The sequence below is a fragment of the Gadus morhua genome, chromosome 7 (assembly GCF_902167405.1).
Source record: "Gadus morhua chromosome 7, gadMor3.0, whole genome shotgun sequence".
NCBI lineage: Eukaryota > Metazoa > Chordata > Actinopteri > Gadiformes > Gadidae > Gadus > Gadus morhua.
In genome coordinates, this window is record NC_044054.1 from 3443615 (window position 1) to 3463974 (window position 20360).

At 46.3% G+C, this 20360-nt stretch overlaps 1 protein-coding gene across 8 annotated transcripts in view; it reads left to right on the forward strand.

Moving 5' to 3' along the window:
* Positions 1 to 4738: 4738 nt before the first annotated feature.
* Positions 4739 to 20360, forward strand: part of LOC115546882 (transmembrane protein 237B) — a 64029-nt gene continuing 48407 nt past the window's right edge. The window contains exons 1-5 of one of the 8 annotated variants that reach the window (XM_030360681.1): positions 4739 to 4958; positions 5088 to 5123; positions 6259 to 6281; positions 9259 to 9272; positions 9353 to 9424. In XM_030360681.1, coding sequence (XP_030216541.1) covers positions 4938 to 4958; positions 5088 to 5123; positions 6259 to 6281; positions 9259 to 9272; positions 9353 to 9424 — 166 coding nt within the window. In that variant the 5' untranslated portion in view covers positions 4739 to 4937. Of the gene's footprint in view, positions 4959 to 5087; positions 5124 to 5454; positions 5735 to 6255; positions 6282 to 9258; positions 9273 to 9352; positions 9432 to 20360 lie in introns of those variants that run through there. The other 7 variants (XM_030360683.1, XM_030360682.1, XM_030360684.1 and 4 more) reach the window with 7 other exon arrangements.

Sequence of the window (20360 nt, forward strand, 5' to 3'; positions counted from 1 at the left end):
AGACAGCTTAAATCTTATAATGCAGTTGCGGTCTCTAGGGCCTCCGTGGGCCTCTAGCTGCTCGCAGACCCGAGCGCTTCCTCCTTCCTCGCTCCCCTCCCTGGTCTTCCCAAATGTTAGTCCTTTTATAGTGGCTCCTCGGCTTTCGGCCAGGTGTCCCCCAATCAAGCTGATTGGGGTTCGGTCGGTGCTCTCCGTCGCCGGCTGGTGGGTGACGGTGGTAACGGCCATCCAGGACCAACCCTCGGGCTGGTCCGGGCCGAGGTTTACGGGCGGGATGCCACAGTGTGTGTGTGTGTGTGTGTGTGTGTGTGTGTGTGTGTGTGTGTGTGTGTGTGTGTGTGTGTGTGTGTGGGCCTAGATCTGTGTTTTGAAACACCACATCCCCGGGAGAGAGGAAGAGGGACAGAGGAAAGAAGGAGAGGAGAGGAGGAGAGGGGAGTGGAGGAGAGAGGAGAGACAGAGAGGAGGGGAGAGGAGAGAGGAGAGGCGAGAGGAGAGGAGAGGAGGAGAAGGGAGAGGAGAGAAGAGAGGTGGAGAGAGGAGAGAGGAGAGGGGAGAGGGGAGAAAGGAGAATGGTGTTGATAATGATGGTGGTGATGGTGAAGTGGTTAGCAGAATGGATACCAGCGACAACGACGATAAAACCTTGAGGCCCAAGTGCTTTGAACTTTATTCATATCACGTCTTCATTACGTAATATGACTCATGACAGAATCAAGGACCACATTTTAATATCTTAGCAGCTTTAGAGTCCACCACCTGTTGATTATTATTCATATCTATTAAGGCAAGAGACCCTGTTCAGTCATAAATAATAATCGTTATTAACAGGCATGTGCACAGATAGACCCCATGTGGTGCTCAAGCACCAGCCCTTGTGCCCTGGTTGAGAAAAAGTGCCTTTTTTTTCTTGAGCCCAATTTTTTTTTTCATTCATCAATATTTTTAGAATACAAATTAGTTTCTCTGTCATCAATTTCCCCAAATGTTTTTTGATATCTGAGGGGTTATTTATTTGAGTTCTTGTGAGAATTTCGCCCCGACATGCTCCGCGGCATAGACGTAGAATACGTATTCTATGCCTATGCTCCCGGGTGCTCACAAGCCCCCGCCGCGCCTCTCCCTCCTCATCCCCCACATCAGTGCTGAGCGCAAGGCCACACCGGTGCAGACTACGTCTTCACTGACCTGCAGCATCAGACTAACAGGTAATGACAGTGTTTGTGCAATCCCCCAACGTTGTTTTTTATAAATTAACAACAACATTAGTGCCGCTGAAAACATTACGTCTGAAAACATAACTGGTCCGACGTTTCCTAAAAAAATAAACAAATAACTAACTTGATTTCAAAGCATTGCCCAGCTGTTTACTGACGTTTGTCATGTTAAATGACATTATTTGTCTGAAAGTGCATATTTTGTGTTGTATAAGTGCCGTTAAGACAATTTCGAAAGTATGTTGAATTTATGTTTATAGTGATAACAGCTTCAGTGGAAAGATCCTTTTCAAAACTGAAGATTATAAAGAACAGGCTCAGGAGTCTCTGTGGGGAAGAAAGACTCTCTGACCTTCTCCTGCTTGCCATTGAGCAAGAAATTGAAATAAATAACAGTGAAGTGATACAAATCTTCCAAGACATGGCACCAAGGAGGATGCTCCTGTGAAGATCCTTTTATTTATCCAGAGCAGAGTTTTGATAAGTTTTAAGTTAGAATATTGTTCGATTATTTAACATACTGTGGCGACTCCTACCCCCCGGGGAGTCTGGGGAATGGGGTATTCATAATGTTGTTTGGGGAAAAGGGGTTTTATTGTCTTAAGATAACTTGTTTATGTTATTAGGTTAAGTGGGGTTAACGGGTTTGGGGTTCTTTATTGTTTGTGTGTTAATTGTGATGTGTAGTGTGATCGGGACCATTAGTGAGAGTGTTGTGTGTGTTGGTCAGGTGTGCCTTGTTTTCTGTTGTGTGTTGGAATAAAGGCAGCTCTCGGGGTCGTGCGGTGTATTGAGGCACGAGAGTTGCGCCGCCATTTCAACCTGGGCTCCTGTCTCGTCCTTCCCGCGCTGCTCGCCACATTGGTGTCAGAAGTGGGATGTGGCCTGCGCACGCGCAGAGGGATTTGAGCTTCGCGGTCAAGCCCACGGACAACAACGCACCCTGCGCTATGGGAGTGCAGCGCCCCCCTGGTGGCAAGGACAGCCGTTAGGCTGCCGAAGTTCTCCGGGGTAACGCAGCTGGAGCCATACCTGGCCCAGTTCCGGCTGGCGGCGTGGCACAATGGCTGGGGTGCCGAGGAGGCGGTTGTCCATCTGGCTCTGGCGTTGGAGGGGACGGCAGCAAGGGTGCTGCTTGACCTGGACCAAGCGGACCAGCGAGACCTTCAGGCCCTGATCCGAGCACTGGAGCGGCGGTTGGGTGAACGGGTCTCCCGCAACGAGAGCAAGCAGTTGCTGGCTTCTCACCGCCGCAGGGGGGAGGAGAGCCTGGGCGTCTACGCTGCTGACGTCCAGCTCTTGACCCGACGCAGCTACCCGGAATTCTCCGCGGCTACACGGGAGGCCCTGGCGCTCCACGCTTTCCTGCGGGGACTGCAGCCGGAGAGTCTGGGGCAGCATGTTCGCCTCACCGAGCCCCATACCCTCGATGCGGCTCTGGACCAGGCGGAACGGGCTGAGGAGGAGCTCTGCCGCTGTGCATCCGTGAACGCGGCTGGGGCAGCGGCCGCCCCCGGCACAAAGAATGTGGAGGTCAAGTCCAGGCAGCGGATGGGCCGGATCCGGACGGCCACCCTTCCCGCCACCGAGACGGCTGAGGCTTCCCTTGCGCAGTGTCGGCAGCTGGGGCTGGTCGAGGACTGCGGGTAGACGGGGCAGCGTGCCACTCATCCTCGTCGCAGCCGCCGGCGTGGCCGTCGGAAGGCCAGACGTCGGAGGGCGGCGGAGGATGGGGTGCCCGAACGGCGCCCCAGAGGCCCCCTACAGCAGAACCTGGTGGGGGCCCCGATGGAGGTGGTCCCCGACCACACCCCCAGGACCTCTGCAGACAATTGGAGACGGGCGTCCCAACCCGAGGGGAAGGCTGCACCGCAACAGGGCCGCTACTGGCAGGGGCCAAGGCGGCGGCGCCGGCCCCCTTAACACTCGGGACTGTGCATTGGGTGTTGGGGTCGTCGGGACATCTGACCCCTAACGCCTCGTTTCCACATACGTACATTCTCGTATGCGATCCAACCGTCTCCGACCGAAAGTCCATTCATTCCTATGTGATTCTCCGTAATGTCCGTTTTTCCTCCGAGACTCCTCCCCTCCGTAAAATTTCTGTCCGGTATGTCCGTAATATACGTTCAAAAAATGTAACTTTCGCCGTCGTTTTACGGAGATACAGTATGAAAGTTTTTATGTTTTTCACAAAACTTGTAGGCTAAGTACCTTGCAGGCCAAACTCCTCAGCGATCTCTTTCCAAGCCTGTTGGTTTTGTTTTTATCTCTGTATGAGTCGATCCTCATGTTCCAAAGTACCGGTCTCCTATCCGCTTATCCGGGGTCGGGTCGCGGGGGGAGCAGCTCATACAGGGGGCCCCAGACTTCCCTTTCCCGGGCCACATTGACCAACTCTGACGGGGGGATCCCGAGGCGTTCCCAGGCCAGTGTTGAGATATAATCTCTCCAACTAGTCCTGGGTCTTCCCCGAGGTCTCCTCCCCACTGGACGTGCCTGAAACACCTCCCAAGGAAGGCGCCCAGTGGGCATCCTTACCAGATACCCGAACCACCTCAGCTGACTCCTTTCTAAGTAAAGGAGCAGCGGCTCTAATCCGAGTTAGGGAGACGCCAGCCACCCTTCTGAGAAAACTCATCTCGGCCGCTTGTACCCGCGATCTCGTCCTTTCGGTCATCACCCAGCCCTCATGACCATAGGTGAGGATAGGAACGAAGATCGACCGGTAGATCGAGAGCTTTGCCTTGCGGCTCAGCTCTCTTTTCGTCACAACGGTGCGGTAAAGCAAACGCAATACCGCCCCCGCTGCTCTTAATATAACTTGTTTATGTTATTAGGTTAAGTGGGGTTAACGGGTTTGGGGTTCTTTATTGTTTGTGTGTTAATTGTGATGTGTAGTGTGATCGGGACCATTAGTGAGAGTGTTGTGTGTGTTGGTCAGGTGTGCCTTGTTTTCTGTTGTGTGTTGGAATAAAGGCAGCTCTCGGGGTCGTGCGGTGTATTGAGGCACGAGAGTTGCGCCGCCATTTCAACCTGGGCTCCCGTCTCGTCCTTCCCGCGCTGCTCGCCACAATACTATTTGCTTATACAATATGGCCTTGTTTTGTCTGTTTATGCCTGTTATTCATTTATTTATTCAATGTGATCATTTGATCTAGTTTGTTAACACAAATAAATATATAAGTTGAAAACCTCCTGTGTTTTTTTTATTTATTATTATTATTTTTAATTTCATAAATAATTTTGGCGATGGGTGCCCTTTTTTTTTTTTTGAGCACCTGCCCCCAAAATGTCTGTGCACGTGCCTGGTTATTAACATTGATTATAATATAGTAATTAAGTAGATTATAATTATTAGATTAAATATTACAGTATCCAGCCATAGACTTAATACATGCAGTTTGACGGTTTAAATAAAGGTTTGATTTTATCTAGTGACTAGTGCTGTGGGGCTGTTATTTTGAAGGAACCGGAAGCTCGTCGAGTCAGCGGGGCTTTTACTCTGAAGGCACCGGAAGTGTGTTTTACCAACGCCGGGTGACGTAAATATAAACAAACCGTACAGTCCCGCTGCTTAAGACACGGACACCTCATTAACTAACTCCTAATTAACGAACACCCAATTTAATCATTTATATATCAGACAAACACCACCAGTCATGCTCTGACACGTTAGGATGTTTTAGTTTAATTCAGAGTGACGGACTGAGCGGAATGGAAAGACCAAACATAACGGTAACTATGATTAAAGTAACGGAAACCTTAACATTTACAGTATTTATTAACAGTGAAGCTCACTGTATCATTCCTCTTTATTGTGTTGATGTGTGGCTCTTACGTTCTCCATCTGCCTCCAAACTGAAGACAACTCGGCGGAGGGACCTGCCGGAGAAACCCCAGGTCAGTTCATCACACCGTGAGAACCACCACCAGTCTGGGAGAGGGTCATGCGTTTAGCCCAGCTTCCGGTTTACCAGAATGCACTTCTGGTATCGTACTTCATATGCGCTGTTGGCCCGTTTAAAGTCATTTTAGTGAGAATAATAGAATAACAAGGAAAATAAAATGCATCCCTCTATCGGATATCCCTCTCTTTCACTTGCCAGTAAACTGCCTATAGGCCTACCATGTAACTAAATGTCGCGCCTTAAACCTGTGTAACTCAGAGTCCCGCCTTAAACCTGTGTTTCTGAAAGTCCCGCCTTAAAACTATCCAAAGATACACAGGTTAAAGGCGGGACATCGCTTTGGATTGGTTTAAGGCGGGACCTTCACTTACATGGGTTTAAGGCCCGCCTTAAACATATGTAAAAAGCCGAACTAACTTTTCATCTAACTCAAAGTCCCGCATCCCTGCCCGTAACGCCCATATGAGCCATTCGTCTCAGTGGTAATCCACTGTTGTCATAGCAACAAGCTTTAGGTTTAGCCCTGGAGGGATTAATGATGTCCAGTTGAACGTGTTGAATGCTCCTCACTGACTCCTCGGTGGAATGGCGAGGAAATCCACGGTAAGGTCTTGTATTATATGAGGAGAGAGAGTTTATAATCTACGGTAAGGTCTTGTATTATATGAGGAGAGAGAGTTTATAATCCACGCTAAAGTCTTGTATTATATGAGGAGAGAGAGTTTATATTCGACGGTAAAGTCTTGTACTATATGAGGAGAGAGGTTATATTCTACGGTAAAGTCTTGTATTATATGAGGAGAGAGGTTATAATCTACGGTAAACTCTTGTATTATATGAGGAGGGGGAGGTTATAATCTATGAGAAAGTCTTGTATTATATCAGGAGAAAGAGGTTATAATCTATGAGAAAGTGTAATGCCTCCTAAAGTAAAGGTGATGCTGGCCTTTAGAAGATACGACTCAACAGCCAATGAGAAGTCTTCATCCTTGTGTGGCTCTTGGTTAACGTGTGCGGTCAAACCATTAATGTAACGTAATGATGACCTCGTTAGTGACTGTTGAGTAAAGCCTTGTGTTTGATGTTCTCTCTCTTCCTCTTCATCTCCTCATCCTTATCATGGACAGAGGACCCTGCCTGCGATGCCGAGGTGAATTATCACATCTACACAACCATAACATCTACACAATCATCACATCTACACAACCAGCACATCTACACAACCATCACATCTACAAAACCATCTCATCAACACTATCATCACAACTACACAATCATCACATCTACACATCATTTATGTCTTTTAAGAGGCTAGATCTCCATTTCTTAAACATTTTTTTGGCCCGCCAATGAGACACGACCGTGCGAGCGCCACATGTGTGTGTGTGTGAATGCACACACTGTAACGCAAGTGTTTCTTGTCGGTTATTTGACTTCTCTTGTATTTCTCCAACGAGACTCGTGAGGGTTATCTGAGCCATGGTTGAGAAGGAATTGGGGGAAAGGAACTTTGGCTTTGACTCGCTGAAGTACATGAACTGCGACATGCCGCCGGTTGCCGCGAGGCACCATCGCCTGGCAGCGGGCAGCCGGCAGCGCACGGTTCAGTCTACTTCAGGTTGATGTGAAAGTGGAAGAACCAGAGACGTCGCAGAACCCGACAAAGTAGTTTGTGATTCATTATATCGTCTGGAGGCGCACACAGCTTTTGGCCATGATAATATGTATTATATGGTATCAGAGGCGCCGCATCCCATTAGGCATACCAGGCAACTGCCTGGGGCCCCGCAATTGTTTGGGGGCCCCGGGCCACGGGGGGGGCCCGGGGCCAAAAAAAGGCCAAAAAAATAAATAAAAAATCGCTCCCCCCCCCCCCCCCCCGTCAACAATCATCTGCCTAGGGCCCCCACACTACCTAGAATCGCCCCTGTATGGTATAGATATCTATGTATTATATGATATTATACAACGGGGGACCTAAATCCAGCGATCTGATTGGTTCCCAACTGTTGTATAATGAGCGTTTACATAACTGCTATGACGCCCGATCATTTTGTGAAAGTTTGCATATCACTCCGCGCCTGGAAGTAGAAACAGTTACAAAGTAAAACATGTTGGATGATGGAGAGGGTGTAAATGTTGTTACTCCGGGAGTGAGCAAGGCGATGGAGAGACTATCGAAAGCTTAGGCACACGGCGAGTGAACTGCTCCATAGGATAAATTGCCGGCGAACCGCTCTATCGGAGCCTTCTCTCGGAGGGACGCTAAAGTGTGTTGCATAGCGACCGTCGATGCATAGCGGCAGCCAGGAGGGTCTACTTTTTTGTATTCTTTAAAAAAAAACGGCTATTTTGACTTTCTTGGTTTCTTTTTAAATGTAGTGTATCTATGACTTTCGTTTCACCATAACAGTAACCGTTGTATAAAAGCAATAGATCACTTCAGTCAGTGGCATGTGGGGGGGTCGCCAGCCCTCCGCTGCGCGTCGGGGTCGGACAACGCCCCTTAACAGTGGTATAATGAGCACATACCACAGCCTGGCGTGATCTATTGCTTAATTATTTAGATGTAGAGCTCCAGGACTGTAACGCAAGTGTTGTACACTTCCTTGTTATTTGGATAACCGTTCTGCTTTTGGTGTTATGGCGCATAACACGTCGGACTCTCGTCTCTGGTATTTCTACAACGAGACTCGTAGTGGGGGTTATCTCAGCCAAGGTTGAGAATGAATTGGGGGGAAGGAACTTTGGCTTTGACTCCCTCAAGAACATGAACCACGACATGGAGGAGAAAGGGATTGTTGGTGGCGAATGTCTCCCGCTTGAGCCCCGCTGAGGGACCACCGCCCGGCAACAATCCCTTTCTCCTCCTTGTCGCGGTTCAGTCTACTTCACATTGATGTGGACGTTGAAGAACCAGGAACGTCGGAGAACCCAACGTGGTCGTTTGAGATTCATAATATCGGCTCACACAGCTTTTGGCCGTGATAATATATATTACATGATATAGATATCTATGTAGGCTATATGATAATATTTAGATATAGAGCTCCAGGACTCCCGTGTGTTCTAGAATATTTACAGAACACGGCTAATGGCTGTGTGCGCCTCACCATTGCAATACATCCACTGTAAACAGAGCGCATGGTACCGTGGCTGCAAGCTGCTCAGGGCCACACCCCCACCCTCCTCCTTGACCCGCCTCGCTCCTCCTCATTTGCATTATAGCTACAGACACCAAAACAGCGCATTTGGGGGAAGCTCAATGTGCGACTGGCTCGGAGTGGCTGTAACTCTGCACCACGGCTGAATTTCGGGAACGTCTTTGAATACTGTGTTAGTTGCCCACTAATACCTATATTAAAGAATACATAAAATAGCATGTCATGGGACCTTTAATGCTCTTATCAACATGGAGAAGTGCATCGGCTTGGCTTGTGCAAATGTTTTTTTATTTTTAACAACATTGGCATATACTGATCAAAACAGGACGATACAAAAAAAATGCCAATATAGTGCAATTAAACGATGAACATACGAACATACTGCCTTGAACATTGCATTCAGGCTACTGCTTCTTTGTTTTGAGCAAAAGTAAACAAATAAAATAAAATAAGTAAAATAAAATAATTGCGTTAATCGTGCGATAAAAAAATGAACGCAGTTAAAATTGGTTTGCGTTAACGCCGTTAATAACGCGTTTAACTGACAGCACTAATATATATATATATATGTATATATATTCAAAACAAACAAATATGATATTGAAAAGGAAATTATTTAGCAAATATCAACAAAGTTACTTTGATTTAGGGCTGCAACTAAGGATTATTTCATGGATGATTAACCAAACCATTCTTTCCTCAATCAATAAATGTCTGAATTAATTGTATACATTTCCTTGTAAAATTTAAAAAAAACTCAACAATCACGTGATGCTCTATCTGAAAGCAGCCAAGAAAACCTAAAGTAGTCATTAGATATGATCTATTCAAATATTTGAATTGAACAGCAACATTAAGCATCAAATGTTTGTTATTTGCACTTGTTGTTTTGTCGATGACCACTCTGAGTTTATCTTAATGTTTATTACCTCTCCCCCCCTGTTCGCTGAATTGAACATGAAGCCAGGACTCAGCCGGTAAGTTAACCGCCTGCTGCTCATCAGTCAGTCAGTCAGTCCTCTGCTGAGTTATGTTTGTAACACTGGTCTGCTCCCAGTAGATCTCCCAGTCCCCAAGACTAAGAAGAAACGATCGAAGAAGGTTCCCAGTGGGGTGGACAATGTGGAGGGTGAGACGTGCGTGCGCACACACACACACACACACACACACACACACACACACACACACACACACACACACACACACACACACACACACACACACACACACACACACACACACACACACACACACACAGTCGTGGAAATAATTTCCTTTAACAGATATTGCGTCCTCCCCATATTGCAGATGTCAATAATCAAATCAGGTAATGTTTACCCAAGACACAGGGCCCTGTGTTCTCATCGAGCAGAAGAGTGCACAAGAGGATGTCCTATCCCCTGTGACCGTTTTACCCAAGTACAAAGGTTAACATCACGATTGATTCTGAGGAAGGCAGGCCGGTTACCCATAGAAGAGGGTTTAGATTTAGACGCCACTGAGGAAGGTAGGACAGCTGACCAGATCACAAGGGTTAACATTTTGATTGACTCTGAGGAAGGTAGGACAGCTGACCAGATCACAAGGGTTAACATTTTGATTGACTCTGAGGAAGGTAGGACAGCTGACCAGATCACAAGGGTTAACATTTTGACGGCATCACTCACTCCAACGGTGAGGTGACTGAACCAAGCACAAAGGTCAATACGTAGACGACACTGAGGAAGAGCAGGGTGGCAAGACAATACACGGAATGGAAAACAAAGACTATTCGACTAAAAGGTAGCAACATATGAATTTTTCCAACACACACACTAACCCTAATGTGTAACATATAAGGGCCTTCTCCTCTAGACCCCGGGGTAGACATGTATCGGGTCAGTCAGGCCCCGTTTACACGAGGACGCTTGCGGGTGAAAACGACAAAATATTTAATCGGAAGTGCCTTTCGTTTAGACGGTGACGGCGTTTTTGGGGCATGAAAACGCATAAATCTGAAACCACCCTCCAGGGTGGAAAAGTTGAATACGCTCCGCCGTAGCGTTTCCGTCTAAACGGCCAAGACGCAAAACACTGCTCAGATCTGCTCACGTCGCGTACGCGTTTACGTCACATACATGTGCCAGTACAAGGAAATAAACAAACATGTCAGATTATTTCCATGCGTCGGACCTTCAAGCTGCTCTGGCAGCTCTAACAAGCATACAGGAGTATTTCCACGAAATGCATAGGATATTTACAGATAGTATTACTGAACATAGAAGGATCTTTTTGGTTTTTGCGACACGGATAAGAGAAAGAAGATTCTACGCATGCGCTCAGACATGGCTCAGACACTTATGCGTCACCGTATGCACGCAGATTTCCTCCCGAAAACGCTTGTCTAAACGCGGAATAAAAAGTGAAGACGCAACGCCACTTTTGCGTCTTCTGTTCAGACCGTCATCGTGTAAACGTAGCCTCAGTGTAGTAGTAGATGTAGTAGTAGTGGTAGTGGTAGTCTAATGCCGCTTTTCCACTGCATGGTTCCAGCTCGACACGACTCGACTCAGCTCGCCTTTTTTGCGTTTCCACCGCGAAAACATGGTATCTGGTACCTGAAGTGGCTGCTTTTTCTAGTACCGCCTCGCTCTAGGTTCCAAGCGGCTGAGCCGATGCTAAAAGGTGACGTCGGCAGACGGCCGGCCACGGATTGGCCAGAGAGTGTGACGAAGTCACGAGAGCGACATGGCAACCATGCTGGTAACAGCCATAGCAGCGCCGCAGCCAACATATTCCACTTCTTCAACATGCCAGCTAATAATACGAACACGAATACCATCGCATCGATGTTCTCCATTGTTGTTATGTGGGTTCTGTCCATGTGTGGGTTACGTAGGTGTTGTTTGCGTCGCGTACAAAAATACGTCACGGCCCTTTCACGCAGCCGACCCCGCCCACGTCCCGGAGGTACTATTTGCGGTGGAAAAGGACCCGCGCTGCTACCGTGTCGAGTCGTGTCGAGTGTTGTCGTGTCGAGTCGAGCTACATGTGCGGTGGAAAAGCGGCATAAGTGTCCTCTCGTAGTAGTAGTGGTAGTGGTAGTAGTAGTAGTAGTGGTAGTCTAAGTGTCCTCTCATAGTAGTAGTGGTAGTAGTAGTAGTAGTGGTAGTGGTAGTCTAAGTGTCCTCTCATAGTAATAGTGGTAGTCAAGGCCCAATCCCGTTTCTTTGCTCACTGTCTCAACCCTACATCTCAACCCTAACCCTCATTGCTCATGCTCATTGCTACCCCTCATTGCTACCCCTAACCGACCCTACCAAATGGGACAACCCTACCCTGTGACGTCATCATGGCCTCCCCGTGCCCCCTAGCAGATAACCAGACCCCTGGTAATGTTACAAGAGACAGACTGGCTGCCATTGTCTCGGGCAACGAGCAAGACCCATTGTAAAGATGTTTAACCTGAAATGGTATTTATATTTTGGCCTAGTGTGAGTGCACCCTTAGATAATAATCGGTTATGAACAAGAACACTTTAGAAGAAACACTTTATTTAAATAAGAAACACTGAACAACACATCACAACACAGTGTTTAAATGTGGTCGATAGGGTTTACATGTGGTCCACAGTGTTTAAATGTGGGCGATAGTGTTTACATATGGTCGATAGTGTTTGAATGTTCTTTTCCCTCACTCTCCACCTCATCCCTAACTCTCCACCTCAAGCTGGTGTGTAGTGAGCGTTCTGGCACCGATTGGCTGCCGTGCATCACCCAAGTGGGTGCTACATATTGGTGGTGGTTAGTGAGGTCCCCCCTTCACTGTAGGCGTCTTTGAGCGTTATTAATTATTATTACTCTTCATGTTTAACCTCTGTTTTTCTTCTATTCCTAGTCTGTTTTATATAGTTTTGAATGATGACTATATGCTCTGTAAGGTGACCTTGGGTGTCTTGAAAGACGCCTCTAAATTAAATGTATTATTATTAGGGGTCCAAGCCAACAGGTTGGATCCCTATTGTTTTTGTAAGGATTTTTATACTACCTCCCCGTGAAAGTGGAACCACAGCCCAAACCGTAAATGGCGCACACGCGCCAATTGCATGACTAGATCCAGAATCGGCACCGCTACTCAGATAACAAAATCCAGACACGCCGGTCACTAGGTGGCGCTATACCAAGGAATACGCGTTTGGGGCTATAACTCCCACACCGAACCTCCCAGAGTCCAAAAACTTGTACACACAGATGCACTGGAGTCTGCTGCATCTTTTGGCCTAGGCCACGCCCATTTGCGTCTATGAATATTTTTCGCTAAATCGCGAAAACCGCAAAAATGTTTTTTCGCTACTCCTCCCACATTTCTTGACCAATCGACACAAAACTTTGCACACGACATCTTCAGACCTACACCAAAAGAATGCATGAAACACTTTTTTGATCCGACCTTTGACGACGAAACGGTAGCGTTTTGAATATTGGTTTATGAGCTAAATTAGACGTGGAAAATCAAAAATCCAAAAAATTCAAAATTACACATCGGAACGAGTCCAAATTGTGCACACATGTTGGTGCTAACCTTAATGTCGTACGATAAAAATCTCGGAAAATTTCGCCATTAGGGGGCGCAATAAACGAGGAAATTGTATATCTTCTACAAAATTTCGCCGCGAAAACGCTACACTGACTTCTCGCTACTCCTACCACAGTCAAATCCTTTGTATCCACAGGTTCAGGGTAGCGTTTTGAACACATGCTTCGCGTTGTGCCGGCGAAACGCACATTTCTTGTCGCGTTGTGCCGGCGAAACGCACATTTCTTGTTAGGGGTCCAAGCCAACAGGATTGGATCCCTATTGTTTTTGTAAGGATTTTTAGGGGTCCAAGCCAACAGGTTGGATCCCTATTGTTTTTGTAAGGATTTTTATTAGGGGTCCAAGCCAACAGGTTGGATCCCTATTGTTTTTGTAAGGATTTTTATTATTATTATACTTCCCGCGCTAAAAGTGGGCCCACAGCCCAAACCGTAAATGGTGCCGACACGCCAATTGCATGACTAGATCCAGGTCCGGCACCGCTACTCAGATAACAAAATCCAGACACGCCGGCCACTAGGTGGCGCTATACCAAGGAAAGACGCGTTTGGGGCTATAACTCCCACACCGAACCTCCCACATTCAAAACCTTGTACACACATATTCACTGGAGTCTGCTGCATCTTTTGGCATAGGCCACGCCCATTTGCGTCTGGATTTTTTTTTCAAAATCCAGACACGCCGGCCACTAGGTGGCGCTATACCAAGGAAAGACGCGTTTGGGGCTATAACTCCCACACCGAACCTCCCACATTCAAAACCTTGTACACACATATTCACTGGAGTCTGCTGCATCTTTTGGCATAGGCCACGCCCATTTGCGTCTGGATTTTTTTTTTCGCAAAATCGCGAAAACCGCAAAACTGTTTTTTCCCTAGTCCTCCCACATTTCTTGACCAATCGACACCAAACTTTGCACACGACATCTTCAGACGCACACGCAAAGAATGCATGAAACACTTTTTTGATCCGTCTTTCGATAACGAAACGGTAGCGTTTTGAATATTGGTTTATTAGCTAAATTAGACGTGGAAAATTAAAAATCCAAAAAAATACAAAATTAGACATCGGATCGAGTCCAAATTCTACACACATGTTGGTGCTAACCTTAATGACGTTCGATAAAAATTTCGGAAAATTTCGCCATTAGGGGGCGCAATAAACGAGGAAATTGTATATCTTCTAATTGGCCAAAGGAATGTTCTTCAAACTCAAGGGAAACCATCAAGGGGCAAACCCGAGTCTATATAGAAAATATGGCCAAGAATTATTTGTATGGGCGGGAGTTATTTGGCAAAGGAAAATTGTCTTTGGAAAATTTCGCCACAGGGCGGCGCCAAAAAACGACGACATTGTCTATCTCCTATTTGGCCAATGGAATGTTCTGAAAACGCGTTTTAGGCTATAACTCCCACACCGAAGCTCCCACAGTCAAAACCTTTACATCCACATGTTGTTCACGGTAGCGTTTTTAATACTTCCTTCGCGTTGTGCCGGCGAAATGCACATTTCTTGTCGCGTTGTGCCGGCGAAATGCACACTTCTTGGACCCCTGCATAACTGCTTGCAGTTCTAGTTAGGGGTCCAAGCCAACAGGTTGGATCCCTATTGTTTTTGTAAGGATTTTTCTTATTAGGGGTCCAAGCCAACAGGTTGGATCCCTATTGTTTTTGTAAGGATTTTTATTATTATTATTATTATTATTATACTTCCTACCAAGAAAGTGCTACTACAGCCCAAACCGTAAATGGTGCACACACGCCAATTACATGACTAGATCTAGGTACGTGAAGACTATGCAGACGACAAAATCCAGACACGCCGGCCACTAGGTGGCGCTATACCAAGGAAAGACGCGTTTGGGGCTATAACTCCCACACCGAACCTCCCACAGTCAAAAACTTGTACGCACATATTCAATGGAGTCTGCTGCATCTTTTGGCATAGGCCACGCCCATTTGCGTCCATAATTTTTTTTCGCAAAATCGCGAAAACCGCAAAACTGTTTTTTCCCTACTCCTCCCACATTTCTTGACCAATCGACACCAAACTTTGCACACGACATCTTCAGACACACACGCAAAGAATGCACGAAAGACTTTTTTGATCCGACCTTCGACGACGAAACGGTAGTGTTTTGAATATTGGTTTATTAGCTAAATTAGACGTGGAATAGCAAAAATCCAAAGAAATCCAAAATGAGACATCGGATCGAGTCCAAATTTTACACACATGTTGGTGTTAACCTTAATGTCGTTCGATAAAAAAATCGGAAAACTTCGCCATTAGGGGGCGCAATAAACGAGGAAATTGTGTATCTTCTACAAAATTTCGCCGCAAAAACGCTACACTGACTTCTCGCTACTCCTACCACAGTCAAATCGCGTTGTGCCGCGTTTCGAACACATGCTTCACGTTGTGCCGGCAAAACGCACATTTCTTGTCGCGTTGTGCCGGCGACATGCACACTTCTTGGACCCCTGCATAACTGCTTGCAGTTCTAGTTATTATTATACTTCCTACCAAGAAAGTGGTACCACAGCCCAGACCGTAAATGGTGCCGACACGCCAATTGCATGAATAGATCCAGGTCCCTGAAGACTATACAGACGACAAAATCCAGGCATGCCGGCCACTAGGTGGCGCTATACCAAGGAAAGCGCGTTTGGGGCTATAACTCCCACACCGAACCTCCCAGAGTCCAAAAACTTGTACCCACATATTCACTGGAGTCTGCTGCATCTTTTGGCATAGGCCACGCCCATTTGCGTCTAGAATTTTTTTTCGCAAAATCGCGAAAACCGCAAAACAGTTTTTTCGCTACTCCTCCCACATTTCTTGACCAATCAACACCAAACCTTGCACACGACATCTTCATACGCACACAAAAAGAACTCAGGTAACACTTTTTAGATCCGACCTTCGACGACGAAACGGTAGCGTTTTGAATATTTGTTTATTAGCTAAATTAGACGTGGAATAGCAAAAATCCAAAGAAATCCAAAATGAGTCATCGGATCGAGTCCAAATTTTACACACATGTTGGTACTAACCTTAATGTCGTTCGATAAAAATTTCGGAAAAATTCGCCATTAGGGGGCGCAATAAACGAGGAAATTGTATATCTTCTAATTGGCAGAAGGAATGTTCTTCAAACTCAAGGGAAACCATCAAGGGGCAAACCCGAGTCTATATAGAAAATATGGCCAAGAATTATTAATGTGGGCGGGAGTTATTTGGCAAAGGAAAATTGTCTTTGGAAAATTTCGCCACAGGGCGGCCCCAAAAAACCACGACATTGTCTATCTCCTATTTGGCCAATGTTCTGAAAACGCGTTTTAGGCTATAACTCCCACACCGAAGCTCCCACAGTCAAAACCTTTATATCCACATGTTGTTCACGGTAGCGTTTTAAATACTTGCTTCGCGTTGTCCCGTCGAAATGCACATTTCTTGTCGCGTTGTGCCGGCGAAATGCACACTTCTTGGACCCCTGCATAACTGCTTGCAGTTCTAGTTAGGGGTCCAAGCCAACAGGTTGGATCCCTATTGTTTTTGTAAGGATTATTAGGGGTCCAAGCCAACAGGTTGGATCCCTATTGTTTTTGTAAGGATTCTTCTTTTTATACTTCCCGCGCTAAAAGTGGGCCCACAGCCCAAACCGTAAATGGTGCACACGCGCCAATTACATGACTAGAACCAGGTCCGGCACCGCTACTCAGATAACCAAATCCAGACATGCCGGCCACTAGGTGGCGCTATACCAAGGAGAAACACGTTTGGGGCAATAGCTCCCACACCGAACCTCCCAGAGTCCAAAAACTTGTACACACAGATGCACTGGAGTCTGCTGCATCTTTTGGCCTAGGCCACGCCCATTTGCGTCTAGAATTTTTTTTCGCAAAATCGCGAAAACCACAAAACTGTTTTTTCCCTACTCCTCCCACATTTCTTGACCAATCGACACCAAACTTTGCACACGACATCTTCAGACGCACACGCAAAGAATGCACGAAACACTTTTTTGATGCGACCTTTGACGACGAAACGGTAGCGTTTTGAATATTGGTTTATGAGCTAAATTAGACGTGGAAAATCAAAAATCCAAAGAAATCCAAAATTAGACATCGGAACGAGTCCAAATTGTGCACACATGTTGGTGCTAACCTTAAGGTCGTACGATAAAAATTTCGGAAAATTTCGCCATTAGGGGGCGCAATAAACGAGGAAATTGTATATCTTCTACAAAATTTCGCCGCGAAAACGCTACGCTGACTTCTCGCTACTCCTACCACAGTCAAATCCTTTGTATCCACAGGTTCAGGGTAGCGTTTTGAACACATGCTTCGCTTTGTGCCGGCGAAACGCACATTTCTTGTCGCGTTATGCCGGCGAAATGCACACTTCTTGGACCCCTGCATAACTGCTTGCAGTTCTAGTTATTATTATTCCGACGTGCTAATCCTAAAAGTGTGCCCACAGCCCAAACCGTAAATGGTGCCGACACGCCAATTGCATGACTAGATCCAGGTCCCTGAGTTCTAAGCAGACGACAAAATCCAGACACGCCGAACACTAGGTGGCGCTATACCAAGGGAAAACGCGTTTGGGGCTATAACTCCCACACCGAACCTCCCACAGTCAAAAACTTGTACCCACATATTCACTGGAGTCTGCTGCATCTTTTGGCATAGGCCACGCCCATTTGCGTCTATAATTTTTTTTCGCAAAATCGCGAAAACCGCAAAACTGTTTTTTCGCTACTCCTCCCACATTTCCCGACCAATTGACACAAAACTTTGCACACGACATCTTCAGACGCACACGCAAAGAATGCACGAAACACTTTTTTGATGCGACCTTTGACGACGAAACGGTAGCATTTTGAATATTGGTTTATGAGCTAAATTAGACGTGGAAAATCAATAATCCAAAGAAATCCAAAATTAGACATCGGAACGAGTCCAAATTTTACACACATGTTGGTGCTAACCTTAACGGCGTTCGATAAAAAATTCGGAAAATTACGCCCTCAGGGGGCGCAATAAACGAGGAAATTGTATATCTTCTAATTGGCCAAAGGAATGTTCTTCAAACTCAAGGGAAACCATCAAGGGGCAAACCCGAGCCTATATAGAAAATATGGCCAAGAATTATTAATGTGGGCGGGAGTTATTTGGCAAAGGATAATTCTCTTTGGAAAATTTCGCCACAGGGCGGCGCCAAAAAACGACGACATTGTCTATCTCCTATTTGGCCATGGAATGTTCTGAAAACGCGTTTTAGGCTATAACTCCCACACCGAAGCTCCCACAGTCAAAACCTTTATATCCACATGTTGTTCACGGTAGCGTTTTGAATACTTGCTTCGCGTTGTGCCGGCGAAATGCACATTTCTTGTCGCGTTGTGCCGGCGAAATGCACACTTCTTGGACCCCTGCATAACTGCTTGCAGTTCTAGTTAGGGGTCCAAGCCAACAGGTTGGATCCCTATTGTTTTTGTAAGGATTTTTATTAGGGGTCCAAGCCAACAGGTTGGATCCCTATTGTTTTTGTAAGGATTTTTCCTATTATTATTATTATACTTCCCCCCGTACTTGTGGGACTACAGCCCAAACCGTAAATGGTGCACACGCGCCAATTACATGACTAGAACCAGGTCCGGCACCGCTACTCAGATTACCAAATCCAGACACGCCGGCCACTAGGTGGCGCTATACCAAGGAAAGACGCGTTTGGGGCTATAACTCCCACACCGAACCTCCCACAGTCAAAAACTTGTACGCACATATTCACTGGAGTCTGCTGGATCTTTTGGCATAGGCCACGCCCATTTCCGTCTATAATTTTTTTTCGCAAAATCGCGAAAACCGCAAAACTGTTTTTTCCCTACTCCTTCCACATTTCTCGCCCGATCAACACCAAACTTTGCACACGACATCTTCAGACGCACATGCAAAGAATGCATGAAACACTTTTTTGATGCGACCTTTGACGACGAAACGGTAGCGTTTTGAATATTGGTTTATTAGCTAAATTAGACGTGAAATATCAAAAATCCAAAGAAATCCAAAATTAGACATCGGATCGAGTCCAAATTTTACACACATGTTCGTGTTAACGTTAATGTCGTTCGATAAAAAATTCGGAAAATTTCGCCATTAGGGGGCGCAATAAACGAGGAAATTGTATATCTCCTACACAATTTCGCCGCGAAAACGCCACACTGACTTCTCGCTACTCCTACCACAGTCAAATCCTTTGTATCCACAGGTTCAGGGTAGCGTTTTGAACACATGCTTCGCGTCGTGCCGGCGAAACGCACATTTCTTGTCGCGTTGTGCCGGCGAAATGCACACTTCTTGGACCCCTGCATAACTGCTTGCAGTTCTAGTTATTATTATTATACTTCCCGCGCTAAAAGTGGGCCCACAGCCCAAACCGTAAATGGTGCCGACACGCCAATTGCATGACTTGATCCAGGTCCGGCACCGCTACTCAGATAACAAAATCCAGACACGCCGGCCACTAGGTGGCGCTATACCAAGGAAAGACGCGTTTGGGGCTATAACTCCCACACCGAACCTCCCACATTCAAAACCTTGTACACACATATTCACTGGAGTCTGCTGCATCTTTTGGCATAGGCCACGCCCATTTGCGTCTAGAATTTTTTTTCGCAAAATCGCGAAAACCGCAAAACTGTTTTTTCCCTACTCCTCCCACATTTCTTGACCAATCGACACCAAACTTTGCACACGACATCTTCAGACGCACACGCAAAGAATGCATGAAAACACTTTTTTGATCCGACCTTCGACGACGAAACGGTAGCGTTTTGAATATTGGTTTATTAGCTAAATTAGACGTGGAATATCAAAAATCCAAAAAAATCCAAAATTAGACATCGGATCGAGTCCACATTTTACACACATGTTGGTGCTAACCTTAATGTCGTTCGATAAAAATTTCGGAAAATTTCGCCATTAGGGGGCGCAATAAACGAGGAAATTGTATATCTTCTACAAAATTTCGCCGCGAAAACGCTACACTGACTTCTCGCTACTCCTACCACAGTCAAATCCTTTGTATCCACAGGTTCAGGGTAGCGTTTTGAACACATGCTTCGCTTTGTGCCGGCGAAACGCACATTTCTTTTCGCGTTGTGCCGGCGAAATGCACACTTCTTGGACCCCTGCATAACTGCTTGCAGTTCTAGTTATTATACTTCCCGCGCTAAAAGTGGGCCCACAGCCCAAACCGTAAATGGTGCCGACACGCCAATTGCATGACTAGATCCAGGTCCGGCACCGCTACTCAGATAACAAAATCCAGACACGCCGGCCACTAGGTGGCGCTATACCAAGGAAAGACGCGTTTGGGGCTATAACTCTCACACCGAACCTCCCACATTCAAAACCTTGTACACACATATTCACTGGAGTCTGCTGCATCTTTTGGCATAGGCCACGCCCATTTGCGTCTAGAAT